The sequence below is a fragment of the Zalophus californianus genome, chromosome 17 (assembly GCF_009762305.2).
Source record: "Zalophus californianus isolate mZalCal1 chromosome 17, mZalCal1.pri.v2, whole genome shotgun sequence".
Classification (NCBI taxonomy): Eukaryota; Metazoa; Chordata; class Mammalia; order Carnivora; family Otariidae; genus Zalophus; species Zalophus californianus.
Window position 1 is genome coordinate 54,310,306 of NC_045611.1, and position 15,729 is coordinate 54,326,034.

The window sequence follows — 15,729 nt, forward strand, 5'->3', positions numbered from 1 at the left end:
ATTAGTTATTGTCAGGTGTTGACAAGGATGTGGAGCATCTGTAACTCATAGGTTACTGGCACAGGTATAAACTGGTTTGTCCGCTTTGGAAAATTCTTTGGCAGTATCTGACCAACTAAACACATGGCTAACATGAAACTTTTTTGTTGTTGTTGTCCATTTAAGAAATATTTATTGACAGTACTATGGGAAATACAAAGATGAGTCTGACACAGATCCTGCCCAGAAGGAGCTTACAGTCTAGTAGGGGAGGTAGAGCACATACATACAGGGGATACATGGTCAGAGCTATATTTCAGTAAGATGAGTCTAATACTACTAATATGAAACTTTGAGTTCCTCTCCCCTCGGCCTGTTCATGATTAAATGAAAACGTATTGATGAATATTAAATATCCTCAATATTCCAAGCATGCCAGAAACCACAGTGAAAAAAGACAAAACAGAACTTTGCCCACAGTGAGCTTGCGTTCTAGTGAAGTAGTCAGACCGTAAGCAAAACTATAATTTAGTAGCAGTGTTTTGAAAATGTTCAATGGTTAAGAAAAGTGTTTAATGAGTAGAACGAGGAACCGAGCCATCAGAGTGAAGAAAGTAGAGTGGTTTTCATTAGCAACATCGAGAAAAGCCTCATGGAAAGAAAACGGGCGCCCACATCCCCACGGCACTGCCCGCCGCTACTGATTGGTTCAAGTCCTGCTTGCCAGGCCGCAGCTGCCTCATTGATTGGCCGCAGAGTAAGGGCGCGTGCAGCCTCTGATTGGCTGAGGAGTAGGTGTGTTGTTGCTGATTGCCTGCAGTAGAGGCCTGTCCAGACGCTGATTGGCTGTAGAATAGGCCCATGCAACCGCTGATTGGCTGCAGGGTAGACACGCCCATGCAAGGCCGGAGGGCAGGACCAAGGGAGACTCCAGCGGCTCCACAGCCTTCCGCGCGCCACAGGTGAAAGGCGCCAGGCGTCGCGAGCCGGTCCGGGCCTGTTGGCTTTCCTGGCGACCGTTGAGCGCGCGGTTTGTGTTGGAACTGCCCAAACTGGGGCTTCTCTGTGAGTCAGGCGGCCCCATGCTCGACAGTCAGGTTTGTGGGGGCGGGGGGATGTGTGGGGGCGTGGGAGAGAGACACGGTTAGGCTCCAGAGCGGCGCCTCGAGCCGCTCTGTGGGGACGGAGACCTCTTCTGGATCAGCCAGCCGCGGAGGCTCCTTGAGAGCAGCCGCGGGCTCTTCAGTCCCTCCGTTCGCCAGGAGCCTGCCTGCATTCAGCCTGCCGCCGAGTGGGTCACCGGGTCGGCCTCAAGGGCCGCCGGGGGGATCCCCGAGTGGTCTGTGGATTAATGATCAGATTAGTGCGGGTCGGAGTCAGCAGGTAGTCCCCTTGCAAACCCATTAATGAGTTAATCGGATAATCCGCCCCCTCGGTAGCCTGCCCTGTCAGTCAGTTAATCGTGCGCCCTCTGAATCAGTCTCTTAGTAAGCTAATCCCCCCGTAAGGCACTCGGTCGTTGGTCCCACGGTTATCCCAGGTGTAAGCCAGTTAATCAGCTTCACTGTTAGTCTTTGGTTTTTCTAGAAAATCAGCTTTCCAGTCAGCCTGAGTCGGGCAGTCGTCCCAAAGTGAGTCTTTTCCGCAGCAAGTCGGGAAAGCCCTTCATGCCACTGGGCTCCGCCAAGGAGATGCACAGTCGGAAGTGTGCTGAGGACCAGGGATACCCTGGAGCCCTTGGGACAGAGCCAACGGTACAATGGAGAGGAGAAACGAGGGGCAAAGGGAAATGTAAGGGGGAGGGGGAGAGGAAAGGGCGCCTGCGGGGCCAGCCCGGGTCTAAAGCCTGGCAGAGAAGAGCGGGAAGAAACCAGAGCTGTAGGGCTGGGCGGATCGCTACCTGTCAAATCATAAACCCCGCTCATGTTACAGATGAGGAGGTCAAAGGAGAAGCAGAGAGGAGAAAACACCCGACCGAGGTTACTCAGTGATTTACTAGCAAAGCCTGGGACCGGACCCAGACAGGGCTCGTTCCAACGTCCAAAATGGGGCTTTAAGTCAGAGAAGGGGGGCGGGGAATTGGCAGTGCAAAAAGGGAGCAGATGTGGCTTTCCTCCCTCCAGGTGTCTGCTCAGATGTCCCTTCCTCACAGAGGCCTTTTCTGACCGCCCTACCTAAGCCGTTTCCCCACGGTGCCCCCTCCCGTAATCCTCTATCTTGTTATCCTGCATTATTTCCCTTCCATCGTACTTAATAGCTATCAGATTATCTTGATTGCCAACTTGTTTATTGTCTGCCTCCCACACGAGAATGAGGACAGGGATTGTCTTATTCTTGGTTACCGCCTTATCCCTGGGACAGTGCCTGGCATAAAGCTCAAAATGTCGGTTGCTGGAGGGAATGAATGAGAGTGCCGTCACTAGGGATTGTGCTTCTGGAGACTCATTAGAGGAAGCCGACTGTGTTTGGAAGTAGAGAGCCTCCATAGAGTGGCAGGAGGTGAGGTCAGAGAGGCAAAGGGAGAGGGCTTTGTGCAGAACTTTGACTTTTACTCTGAGTGAGATGAGAGCCACTGGAGAGTTTTGCAGAGAAGGGGCAGGATCTCGCTGAGGTGTTGATAGGTTCCCTCTGGCTGCCACTGTGGGGAATAGAACAGACAGGGGCTAGAGGTAGAGCAGCAAGGCCAGTGAGCAGGTTACTGTAGCAATCTGGGTGAGAGAGGATGGTGGTTTGGGCCAGCGTGGCCACAGTGGAGGTGACTGATAAGTCGTGAGATTTTGAATATATTTTAAAAGCAGTGCCAGGGCGCCTGGGTGACTCTGTCGGTTAAGCCTCTGCCTTTGGCTCAGATCATGATCTCAGGGTCCTGGGATTGAGCTCCACATTGGGCTGCCTGCTCAGCAGGACCTCTGCTTCTCCTCTCCCTCTGCCCTTCCCCTGCCCCGCTCGTGCTCTCTCTCTCTCTCTCTCTCAAATGAATAAATAAAATCTTAAAAAAAAAAAAGTTGGTATGGAGAAAGAGGAACTTGAGTTTTAAATCTGTCTCCAACAACACTTGCTCAGTGCATTAAGAAAATTGCTTATTTCTCCAAGTTTCAGTTTCCTCCCCCATAAGGAGGAAATCATAAGACTTAATTCCTCAGGGTTTCTGGAAATAAATGAAGACTACCCAAATGAGAACAAACAAATTACTTACTCAGAGCTTGCTGTGACAAGAGAGTCAGCCACCATCCCTTGCATTCGGCCAATGACTCAAAGGCAGGCAGCAGAGTGGGAAAAACAAGTTTCAGATAGAGATTGTGATCATGGGGAAGCTAAAGATTAGCCAATTAGAAGTGGGGGCATCTTACATAATTGGATTGGGAGCAGATTTGACTTTCTCTTTGATTGGTTCTGAGCTGGAAGCCGGGGCAAAAACTAGGGAACCTGGTGCTCATTGACCAGGTTCTGACCATTCTGGGCCAGTTGCTGCAGAGATTGTGGTTTGGCTTCCTGGACTCGTTTGCTCGAAGTGCAAAATCAGAGTCATATATGCCATATAGTTGAGGTTCACGGGTCTTGTGTGGTATGGCCATTGTCTGTATATTCAGTGTCTCACGTTCTTGGGAGGGTAAATGGGATGATGTACATGTGAAATTGGTGGGTATTAGTAGCTAAATAGATTAGTTTACAATATTTTAAAATTTCGTTATGGCCTACTTATGCAGTCCTGTCTTTGTTTTCATTTACTGAGTCATCTTTATGAAAAGAATTGGTTGTAGTGCATGAATGCATACGTATGTGTCAAACAGTGCCAAAGTGTACAGAATAAAAACTGACAACCCTACTTCGTCTTTTCTCTAATCACGACTCTACCCACAGGTAAGTACTGGTACCAGCATACTATGTATCTTTCCAGATCTTTGTTTTATTTATGTTTATGTGTTTATGTATTATATATGAACACATAACTTATATATGAGCATACATATATATTTACATGTAATACACATATATAAAACTTTCATATAAATGACAATGATCAAATTTTCACTTACATATTATGAAATATTTCAGATAAATAGATGTAAAATGGTATTACAAGAGCATGTATCTGCTACCCAACTTAAAATTTAAAACACTGCCTCTTTATCCTTTCCCCAAATATATTTCCCACTCAAACTTGGAAATAACTGCTACCTTGGATCTGGCATTTATCCTTCTGTGTAGTAAGGTATTTAACCTAGCCTGAAGAAAGGTCTGGCCTTTGCCCTTGGCTTCTGGAAGATAATCCCTAAGTCCCTAGAATGTCATTCCTGACAGGAGTGTATTTGTTTGCCTGGGGGGCATCACACTGAAGAGTCTGAAAGTGTGATTAGGGGCCACACCAGATCATGTAACAGTATGATTTAGAATGGGGTCTTTGGATCATGTGGTATCAGCTCACCAAGAAGGAGCTGGAGATGGAGGGGCATCTGCGTGGCTTAGTCGGTTGAGGGGCTGTCTTCAGCTCAGGTCATGAATTCAGGGTCCTGGGATCGTGCCCCATGTCAGGCTCTGCTTCTCTCTCCCTCTCCCTCTGCCCCTCCCCCTGCTTGTGCTTTCTCTCTTTCTCTCAAATAAATAAAATCTTTTTTGTTTTTTAAAAAAGGAGCTGGAGCTGGAGACTTAAGGTCAGCCATGGGGGCAGTCAATCATGCCCATATGATTAAGGTCCAATAAAAACTCTGGGCACCAGGCTCAGGTGAGCTTCTCCGGTTGTCATATTCCATGCATATTGTCACACATCATTACCAGGAAATATTAGTTATACTGCCCATGATTCCACAGAAACTCTCTGGTTGGAAATTTCCTGGACTCTGCCCTATATGCTTCTTCCCTGGGCAGATTTTAATCTGTATCCTTTAGTCGCAATACACAATAATCATGAGTATAAGAGCTTGAGTAGTCTTGAGGACCTTAAAACTCACAGTTGGTGTTAGAAGTGAAGGTGGTTTTAGAGACCTTTGAAATCTGCAGTTAGTGACAGAAGTGAGGGCATCTTTTTGGACTGTTCACTAACTTTGCAGTTGGCATCAGAAATTAGATTTGTGAAAACCTGGCTCAGTGAAACATAAATTTTGGGAAGAGCAAGGATGTGAAGTCAGGGGAGGATGAACCTTTCATGTCCCCAAAGTCACTTATAGGCATGAAAATGCAACTGTTCTGCAATGAGTTACAGGAGGTTAAGTTACCAATTTTTTTTTTTTTTAATTATGGATCCAACTCTGGAAGAGGTGACTCACTGGATGCATAAAGAAATTCAAAATCTCGAGAAACAAGCTAAATATACAATCCTTTGGTTATTTTTATCTGTAATAGCTAAAATGAAAGTAAAGAAAAGGGCTGGGTTGGATCCCGACACTGGGCCAAGCTTGGGTTCTGTCCAGTCTGAGCTATGGCTGCTAGCCTCAGGGCTCCTACTAAAGGGAAAAGCCATGTTGAAACAATAGGTTGCAAGGAAAATTAGAGTGATTCACAGGAGAATGAAGAAAGTTGAAGGGGAGGGGTCCCTGTGTGGCTCAGTCGGTTAAGCATCCGACTCTTAATTTTGGCTCAGGTCATGATCTCAGGGTCGTGGGATCAAGCTCCATGTTGGACTCCACACTCGGCTTGTCCCTTCCCCTCTGGTCCTCCCCCCAACTCCTGCCATCTCTCTCTTAAATAAATAAATAAACATCTTTTTAAAAAACAGGAAAGATGAAGGGAAGTGTCAAAGGGACTCATCCCAGTGGAGAGGGAAATCTTTAAACAGTTTTTAAGAAATAGAGTGGACATTGATGGGATCAAAACAAAGGTCTTAGGGCAGGGCTCTTGGAGTTTGGGTGGACCAGGGCGAACCCCAGCTGGTCCCTCAACTTTGAAGGATCCTAATCAAGTCTGCTCTAGTTACCCTAGGTTAGAGGAATTTCAAAAGCCAGAAGGCAAATGTGACAATGGGACCCTAACTTCAGATTGCCTGAGGTGATGATTCCATTATCTAATCACGATAAAAATTGGTAGGTTTCCTTGGCTCCAAGCCCAGCTGGAGACTCAAAGCGATAGGCACACTAGTGGTAAAGTGGCCTGGAGAAGAGATCTGTCTGGGGTTCCTTAAGCTGGGAGGCCCATGCATTGTGAGTCCTAGTGAGAATTGTAGTTAGATTGGGAAGATATGAGAATACAAGGATTGAGGGGGTGGAATACTTACAGATTTTATGTAAAGTGATTGTGTCTCCTCCTTTATCTAAATATAAGTAGATACTGTGTCTGACTGTGGAACGTTTCCCTTACCTAGTATTATGAAACAGGAGGCATGTAAATTCTCCCTTCAACCACTATTGATTGGACATGCTAAATGGGAGCCAATAAACTTGCCCAAGCCCACACAGGTTATTAATTTGAAAAAATATAGGATATCTGGTGGAAAAAAAAAAAACATGTCAGAAGCCTAGTGTTTGATTGGTTTATTTGGATTTTGGATGACACGTATTTTACATTTGGGAATATGGCTAGCCCCTAACCATAAAATTACTAGAATGAAGTCTTGGGAGTCCTTATGCAGACTGCAGTTTATGACAAAAGCCAGTGAGCACCACCCAGTGGTGACCACTGGGATTTTTTTAAATCCGAAAATTTCCATTTGAGGGGCGCCTGGGTGGCTCAGCCGTTAAGCATCTGCCTTCGGCTCAGGTCATGATCCCAGGGTCCTGGGATCGAGTCCCGCATCGGGCTCCCTGCTCCATGGGAAGCCAGCTTCTCCCTCTCCTTCTCCCCCTGCTTGTGTTCCCTCTCTCGCTATCTCTTTCTCTCTGTCAAATAAATAAAAATTTAAAAATCTTAAAAAAAAAAAAAATTTCCATTTGAGAGACAGCGAGTTGGCTATTGGGCTTTGATTGAAACTGCCCATAGGACCAAAGGAAGTAAAATAATCCTGAAACCTGAAATACTCATGATTATCTTTGGCAATGTTGGATAAACATGCTAATTAGGAAGGCCATGCCCAGAACAGTTCAATAATAAAAAGGAAATGGTTTATAGAGGAACATGCTACCAAGGGAATATGAGGAGGTACTCAATGTATTCAGGAGCAGGTGGTCTTTCTTCCCCTCTTTTATCACCTGAGGAGCTGCCAGATCCTATTGCCACTTGGGTGGTAGCAATGAATAGCTCTCAAATGACTGACAAAGAGCTGTTTGGTTAATATGGAAGGCTGTTGCAAGATGAATGGTTTCCTTTGAGTGGGAAATATTAGCAATGGTATGCTAGTAAATATTTAATAACCAGATCTTCAAAGGGAAAAATAAGCCCTGAATTGTAGCATTGCCAACTTCCGCTGTGTAGACACTCACCATAGACAGTTTCAAGCTACCAACTCATGTTGTTATGAGTTAGGAAGAGATCCAGTAACACACCATTATGTAGTATTTCCATCATACAGATAGAATAGATGTAATACAATAGATGTAAATAACCTCAAGGACACAGATAACAGTGAGATGTACTAGAAAAATTAGGAAGTAATCAGTTTCAAGTAATTATTACCTTTGGGTTTTTTTTAAAGATTTTATTTTATTTGAGAGCGAGAGAGAGAGAGAGAGAGAAAGAGAGCATGAGCAGGGGGGAAGGGTAGAAGGAGAGGGAGAAGCAGACTCCCCCCTGATCAGGGAGGCTGATACGGGACTCGATCCCAGGACTCTGGGATCATGACCTGAGCCGAAGGCAGGCGCTTAACTGACTGAGCCACCCAGGTAACCCTAATTATTACCTTTGTTTTTAATATAATGTGCTTATGAGTTATATCATTTAAATTATAATAACGACTGTGTTTGATAACCAGCTTGCAATATTCTTAAAAATTTAATAATCAGCTTTTTTTTTTAAGTTGGTTTATGCAGGCTCCAGCACACTGATGAATATTATTTAGAAACCAAGATATAGGTGCTAGGCATGTTTATCACTATGGATGTGTCATTGCTCCTAGGCTCTTTTTTTTTTTTTTTTAAAGATTTTATTTATTTGACAGAGAGAGACACAGCAAGAGAGGGAACACAAGCAGGGGGAGTGGGAGAGGGAGAAGCAGGCTCCCCGCCGAGCAGGGAGCCTGATGCAGGGCTCATTCCCAGAACCTTGGAATCATGACCTGAGCCAAAGACAGATGCTCAACGACTGAGCCACCCAGGCGCCCCATCTCCTAGGCTCTTTCAATGAACAGAATATGGAAATAGAATTTGTTTTTTTAAACCAAGGGTTTGTACCAATATTGCCAATTAAAATTAAACTTTAATTTCTTCTCTTAAATTATTATATTTTATATTGTTTCTCTTTTTCCTTACTGTGAAAATCTTTAAAACATAAATAGTTTCAAAATTACAATACCAATACTGGTAGCTTTCTTTGTCTCCCTTAAGACCGTACAGCTAGAGCCCTGTGTTCAAAGGTTACATGAAACAGATATTCTTCCAGAATCATTCTGTTATCACTGTTTTCATTTGTTTACTAGATTTTGCTTGTATTCAATTTTAGGGTTTTGCTTTCTTTTTCCCTTCTAGGTTTAAGTGACCTTCCTGAACAGTAAAATATCAATATGGTTGGGAAGGTTTTTTTTTTTTTCTTTGACCAGAACCATGTCACCTGACTACCAGGACATACATGTAAGCGAACTTGGGAACACTAATATTTATTATCTTCAGTCTCTGTAGTGGAGGCAACAGGGACAATGGTGCTGGGATGCCTGTTGGGTCAGAAGCCAGCAGTGTCTGCCACAAGGTATGATGGACTGGGGAAACATCCCCTCCTCCTACCTTGTCCAGGAATTGATACAGAGATGAGGGACTCATGGCCCAGAGAGGGAAAGGATTCGTCTGTGGTCCTCCAGTAAATCACTGACATAGCTTACATAATCAGTGCTCAAATCCTGGGCTCATGCTCTTAAATCAATACTTTGCCAAAAAAAGTGGGTGGGGGAGGATAGTTTCATGAAAAGTGAGATTAACATTTGAACATTTTATCAGTGACTATCGAAGGTCATTTTCTAAGGTCTTCTGAGGTCACAAAGGTCTGTTTGATGTAGGGCCTTCCCTTAAAGAGCTCAGTCTCAGGCAGATTCTCTTCGAAGATATTTCATTAGTTTCCCAACTCAAGTGACCTAACCAAATAAGAGTGTGTCTTCCTCATGTAAGGAGACGTACAGAGGTAGGCTGTGTGGAGCTGGTGTAGCAGTTCCACAAGGCCATCAGGGACCAGGCTCCTCACACTGTTCGGCAAGAATGTCCTTCATGAGTGGCACTCATCCTCACGGTTACCTCATGGTTGCCAGATGGCTGCTCTACCTCCAGTATCTTATCCATATTTTAGGGAGGAAGGAGGAGGAAGGAACAAGGAAGAAGGAAATGAGAATATCAGGAAAGGAAAACTTTCCCAGGAATCCCCAGCTCACTTCCACTAAAACAACATCACGTGCCCCATGTTAACTACAAAGGAGTCTAGACAAAGTGGTGCTTTGGCTTAAAACATTGCACCCCTAAGCAAAGCTGGATTTGTTAGGAATGAAGAGCAGGGTAAATAGTTGGTGTCTGGCTGCACAAAAACAAATAACTCTAGTAGAAGGAAAAAACTGATTCTTTCCTCAAAAAACAACAAATGAAACAAGTTGGTAATTCTGGAAGGGGAGAGATTTACTCACTTCTGACTGGGTAGGGAGATCAGGAAAGGCTGCATGCAGGAGACGGCACTGAATTCAGCTCTGAAACTGAAGTAGGATGTGCATGTGGATGGAGCCGAGTTGCAAGAGGAAAAACTGGGAGAAATCCTTGAATGACGGGAGAAGGGTGATTAGGGTGAAACTGGAGAAGGCCACGTTGTCCCTGTGGCATGGAAAATGTTAGGAAAGGCACGGGGAGCCAGAAAGCAAGGGTGAGGTAAAGTTGTAGAGAACCTCATTTGCAAAGCAAAGAAGTTTGGAACTTTTCCTATCAGCAGGAGGAATTCCTGTCCACTTTCATTTCCCCAAAGGATGTTAAGGCTGTCCCACCCACTCCATCCCTCACGACCCGCACACTAACTCAAGCATGTCATTCTTTCCCAGCCACCACTCCAGGCTCCTCCCTGGCCACCTGGCCTGAGTTGCTCCAGTCTAAGCCATTTCTCCTGTGTCCCCAGTGGGTTATTGCAAACACCCAGACTGGCCCTGTCCCTCTGAGGTACACAACCCTTCCATGAATCCCTATTAGCTTTGAGACAGAACCCAAAGACTTTGTAATTGAGCTTCTCCCAAGCGGACTGGGACTGGGAGGGAAAGACCAGAGGAGAGAGGACACACGGAATTGAGTCCTCACAGAGATCGTAGGAGGGCTGCCTGTCCCTAGATGCTCTTGAACGTCTCATCCCACACAATTCCTGCTTCTGAGCGTGAACAGTCCTCCAGGATGACCAGAGACAGAAGCCCCTGGCTTGCTAAGAATACTTAACGTTCTCCCATTCCCACATCCTCTTTCAGTTACTCATCATCTCGTCTTCTGAACCACAAGGCTCTGATGTGAGAGCCAGCTGTGGCGAAGGCCCCGGCCCCTCCTATTCCTGAGGACCACTACTGCTGTAGATGGCAGGACCACTGCCGCAGCTGGGTGAGTGGGACGAGAGACCGTGCTGGAGGTGCCTGAGGCTCCAGGACTGGGGCGGGCTGGGCTGCAAGGGTATGAGAAGAGAGGACATGAGGGTGTAGAGTACCAAATAACCAACATGGACTAAACATCCGTGTGCTGGGTGCTGGCAGGGCTGGGAGTGGCTGAGGTGAATAGCAGATTGGGCCAGGGAGTGGAGTTGGGGGTGAGGGTGGGCACTCAGCCAGGGTGGTTGAAGGTATGAGAGCATTAGGAGCTGGAAGGCCCAGGGTTAGTCAGGTTTCCCATATCTGTCAGCCACTGTCCACAGGCATGCTTTCCCAGATGATAAAAATAAATAATCCAGAGGACAGCAGTGGGGGAGAGTCCCTGCAAATTCCTCATCCCCCCCCCCAAGTGACCCAGATGAAAAGTCAAAATCAAGGGCTACTGTTTAAGAGAAAATTAACCCCTTTCTTCCAGTAACCTCAAACAACTCCATTGAAAAGGTAGGAAACACTAAGAACCGATTCCTCATTGGAGACCTTGTAGAGTGTGACTATTGCTTATTAACTGACAAAAGTCACCAAGTGGACAATATATCCTACCTATTCTATGTAGAGTGAGGCAGTCAGGCAGTTGTGAGAATGTTCTTACCTAGAAAATGCCAAAGCAATCTCTGCTTAAGATGAATACTCAATCAAAGGCCACCTGGGACTGGGAAGAAAGAAGTCTAGAAAGGTGTTCTGTTTACTGAATGGGTAACACTTTACCATACATTCAGCTAGGAACACTGCCAACCTTAGGGCATTCATTCTTACATCCATGATAATAGGATACAGGTTCAATGAATACCCCTATTTTCCAAACTGGGAAAGAACAAAGAGGGGGGAGGGGCTTGGCCAGTGGCATCCAGACAGTAAGAGACAAAGGAGAAATTGATCACAGGTGGAGCTAGGAAGGAGCAGAGCCTGAGAGATGGGAGGAAGAGGAAGTAGGAGCTGAGATGAGGAAGTCTAGCCTGGGGCTGGCGGTGGGGGTCAGGTCAGGGCTCAGAAGCAATGTAGATCCTCAGAAAGCTCCCTTGCCTTAGTCAGGTCCAGTGTTCATTTTCAGGCTGGGTGAGGAGAGAGGATGAAGGGAAACTGGTCTGTGAAGCCCAGCTCCTCTGGGCTTCCAGAAGGTCTTTCCGAAGCTCCTTGGGAATCATGAATAAGGAAAAGGCTGGGTCCTGCAGGAAGTGGAGACAGGAAGTCAGGATGCCTTGCTGACTGCTGACCCTCCCTCCCCACAGCACCCGCCAGGCTGCTCTATTCCTCTTGTTCCTTGGAGAAGACTCTGCAGTGCAGCTGTTCCTTCCATGGGATCCCCACACCCTCCGTGCAGTGGTGGATGGGAGGTACTCCTGTGGGCGTGAACAACACCGATGGCAGCCTCCAGGTGACTTCCACAATAATTGCCCCCTGGGCCAACAGCACCATCAGCCTGACAGAGCAGCCAAGAATGAGCACGAGGCTTCTCTGTAAGGGGAAGAACAAAAATGGAACCCATGCTTTGAGCATCCTGCTGATACCAAGTGAGGGCAGAGGGGGCCCAGTGACTGGGTGAGGAAGGGTGGGATGCGGAGGGAGCAGAGCTTTGGCTCGGATTCCAAGGCCTCAGAAGAGCAGTCTTTCTCACCAGGCTATCTGTTCCCAGGAGAGAGGTCTTCGCCGGGCAAGACTTTCATTAATGGGCTGATCCAGGGCCTTGTCTATGGAGCCATTGCAACTGCACTGCTATTCCTCTGCTTCACCCCACTCATGTGAGTACCAGCAATAAAATTCCACCTGGCAGGCCCTGCAAGGCTGGCATAGAAAGGGGAAGACAGGGCCCTTGCCCCCAAGGAACTTAGGGTCTGGCAAGGGAAGAAGGCACCAAACATGGTCACCGCAGTCCAGGGCCATCAGGACTATGCTGAGCCACTAAGAGGTTCAAAGGACAGAGCTTTTCAGCGAATTTCATAAAAGGAGGAAGTGGCAGCCCTGGAGAAGCCAACAGAGTCCCTGGGGGGTGCTGCCTGAAGCGGGCTGTCATTTCTTTGGTGGAAAGTAGTATATGCGTACCCCAGAGACACATTTGAGGAATTGCCAGTGTCTTTGTGCAATGTCAGGTGCATCGAGAGTGAGAGGAAATCTAAAGATGAAGTTGAAAAGGCTTCTTGGTGTTAGTTCATAAAGACTCTTGAAAGTTGGCTAAATGTGTTGGCTAGAAGCCCAGAATGAGAAGGGCAGAGTTGCCAGAGGTCAGGCCAGAGAGTTTGGCAGAGGGGCCTCTGGCCAGTCTGAGTATCTCGGACTCGATCCTCAGTTGGGAGCCATGGAACTGTGCTAAAGTGGGAAGGAAAGCTCCTAGTGCAAGGTGTCTGTACACAGACCAAAGAGCAAGAGCCCAAGGCCTGAAACCAGGCAGGAAGTTGGTACCACAGACTACACAGCAAAGAGCCAGGTTTGAGCCAGGCAAGTGATGAGGGGCAGTCAAAGAGATGGGACTTGGGACTGATGGACTATAACGGGTGAGAAGAGAGAGGCACAAGGCAGCAGGGCAAACTGGGGAGCTATTTTTAAAGCATAATCAGCTGGACTTAAAGACCAATAACAATCCTTTACAGTTTGCAAAGCCCTTTCAGAGCTAACCTCATCTGAGCCCCACAGCCTGATAAGCAAGGTCTCCCCATTTTACAGAGGATGAAACCAATTCCCAGAGAGGCTGTGTGGCTTGCCCTCAATAACACAGGAAGCCAGTGGAGTCACTGAAGTTGACCTTGACCGGAAGTTCCGGTCAAGGCTAGAGCCCATTGCGGGGCAGAGAGCCAGAACTGATCAGGGGGGTCATTTCCTTAGCATGAAATATATCAGAATGAAGCTGTCAAAGAAAGTTGCAGTGGTCAAAGCAACAAACAACCCTAAAGTCAGAGCAAGCCAAGAAGCCAAGATGCCTCTGAAGCCTCAAGAGCCAGAAAAATCCACAGTCAGCCCATCTTCAGAGAAGCAGATATTGGTGGGTATCCATTGTGCCTGGAATCTAGTCTATCAGAATAATGGCAGTGAGACTCACAAGGAGAGACACGTACAGTGTTTAAAGGAGTTATCATCCTCAATCTTATAGGGCATCTAGAATGCCAGAATGTGCTGGCAGATTATCTTATGATGAAGGGAAGAAGGATGAAAATTAAAAGAAATAAAGACTAATTAGAATCAGCAATGTACACACACACACACACACACACACACACACACACACACCCCTTCACACTGAATCCACATTGAGAAGGGGGTCAAAAGAACCCCTAACAGTGGTTGTAGCATCAGAGTAGAAACCAAAGCTTTGGTCTCTGAGTGTCTGGCAGGTTGTGGTCAACACATTCTGTAGATGCCACAGGCCCATGTTAGCCTGAAGTGCTTAGAGACCAGCCCAAAGCCAAGGTACTCCTTCATTTACCTTGAACCCCATATCCTCAGCAGAGCTTGGAAAAGACAGGCCTAGCTGTTATTTACCATTTATAATTCTCTAGGACCAGAAATGCCCTGCTGCCCTCCTTGCACTCTACACTAGGAGCTGGTTTATCCACTTTGTGGATAAATCATGCATCTGTTAAATTCCACCAAAATGTCTTCCAGTATCTCTTAACCTCCATGCTGGGGTCTCAGAAATAGGTGAGACCCAGGCCTTGCCCTCAGAGAGCAATCAGGCTGGTGGAAAGGCAGCCTTACAGTAACAGGGCTGAGATGGGGGTTATGGTTACCCAGAGGAAGGAGGGACTGACCCTACCTGGGGAAGTCAGGCAGAACTTCCCAGAGGACTCTGGGGAACACTAGGTGGGCTCCTGGTGCTGGGAATGCACACGGAGGACCAGCAGGAGAAGACAGGGTTGCAGACTCCAATCATGAGATTCTGAGAAAAGGTAAAGCCAGTGCCTACTCCACATTACTGTAATTCTGTGCTCAGAGAGAGACAGGATTCTTTCTTTTTAAGATTTGGATACTTCACTTCTAGACCTGTTCAACATCCTTCTTTCTTTGCCCTGCTCTGTAGCATCCCTTACCCTAGACTTCCAGAAAAAAGCAAAATAAACTGGAACTGATGAAGCCTGTGAAGACTACATGCCTACCTGGAGTCCCCACCGTCCATGGAATTACCACAGTCTACAGAATACTCAGCAACCCCCAGAAACCCTGGAGTCTATGACAAACCCAAAGCCCCCAGAGTCTCCTCATCTCACAAGGACCCCTCAAGCCCCACCTGCCCCTCACACTGATTCTCCGTTGAATAGGGTTACTTTGGAACCTGGTCTTAGAACGTTTGAAAGCAAACTCTATGATCTGCTGTTCGGGTTAACTAGAAGAAATATGCCTTGGCCTATGGTGTCAAAGGAAGGGAAAATAAATATGAGACCATGGTCCACCAAAAAGTAGCTTTGGAGCCCCTACTGTATGCCCAGAACCTGGAATATACATACAAGAACACCAGGCTTTAGAGCCATCATATATGGACTGAATACAAACTTCAGTGCTTAGTGGCTATATGTCTTTGGATAAGACCTTTCACCACTGCCCTGAGGCATACATGGGTGGAGAGTGAGTGAAAAGTGGTGTCCAGAGGTGGAGGTGGAGAAAAGACACAAAGTGTGTCCAAGAGCCCAGAGGGGGTCTATGCACTGGAGCTCAGGTTGAACAGTGAGCTCCTGAGGTCCCTGAATGCCAAGATTAAGGCATTAGAACTTTATCTGGTAGGATGTTAATCCTGACTCCCTTGGAATGTAAGTTCCACAAAACAGGGATCTTGTCTATCTTGTTTTCTGCTTGTACCACCAGCACCTAGAATGGTTCCTAAAATATAACAGACTCTCAAAAGTGTTTGTTGAATAATTGAGTGAATGAATGAATGAATGAATGAATGGATTATAAGCCGTTGCAAGGTTTGAAGCAAAGAAGTAGTGGCCAGATTTGCAATGATGTGGATGGAACTAGAGGGTATTATGCTAAGCTAAATAAGTTAGTCAGAGAAAGACAAATACCATATGATTTCACTCATATGTGGAATTTAAGAAACAAAACAGTTGGACATAGGGGAAGGGAAGAAAAAATAAAATGAAAATTGAGAGGGAGACAAA

At 46.4% G+C, this 15,729-nt stretch overlaps 1 protein-coding gene across 14 annotated transcripts; it reads left to right on the forward strand.

Annotated features, from left to right (window-relative positions):
- Positions 1 to 160: 160 nt before the first annotated feature.
- LOC113936576 (SIGLEC family-like protein 1) lies at positions 161 to 15,463 on the forward strand. 14 transcript variants are annotated; one of them, XM_027619944.2, is made up of 9 exons: positions 1,222 to 1,362; positions 1,567 to 1,733; positions 3,713 to 3,840; positions 4,610 to 4,702; positions 10,475 to 10,601; positions 11,872 to 12,153; positions 12,276 to 12,381; positions 13,460 to 13,616; positions 14,652 to 15,463. In XM_027619944.2, exons 5-9 carry the CDS (start codon positions 10,577 to 10,579, stop codon positions 14,664 to 14,666), a joined length of 585 nt encoding a protein of 194 aa, XP_027475745.1. In that variant the 5' UTR covers positions 1,222 to 1,362; positions 1,567 to 1,733; positions 3,713 to 3,840; positions 4,610 to 4,702; positions 10,475 to 10,576; the 3' UTR covers positions 14,667 to 15,463. The 14 variants fall into 14 exon arrangements, with proteins under 14 accessions (XP_027475744.1, XP_027475758.1, XP_027475753.1 ...); XM_027619946.2 differs by having other exon boundaries at positions 3,771 to 3,840; XM_027619953.2 differs by having other exon boundaries at positions 1,567 to 1,610.
- Positions 15,464 to 15,729: the final 266 nt, after the last annotated feature.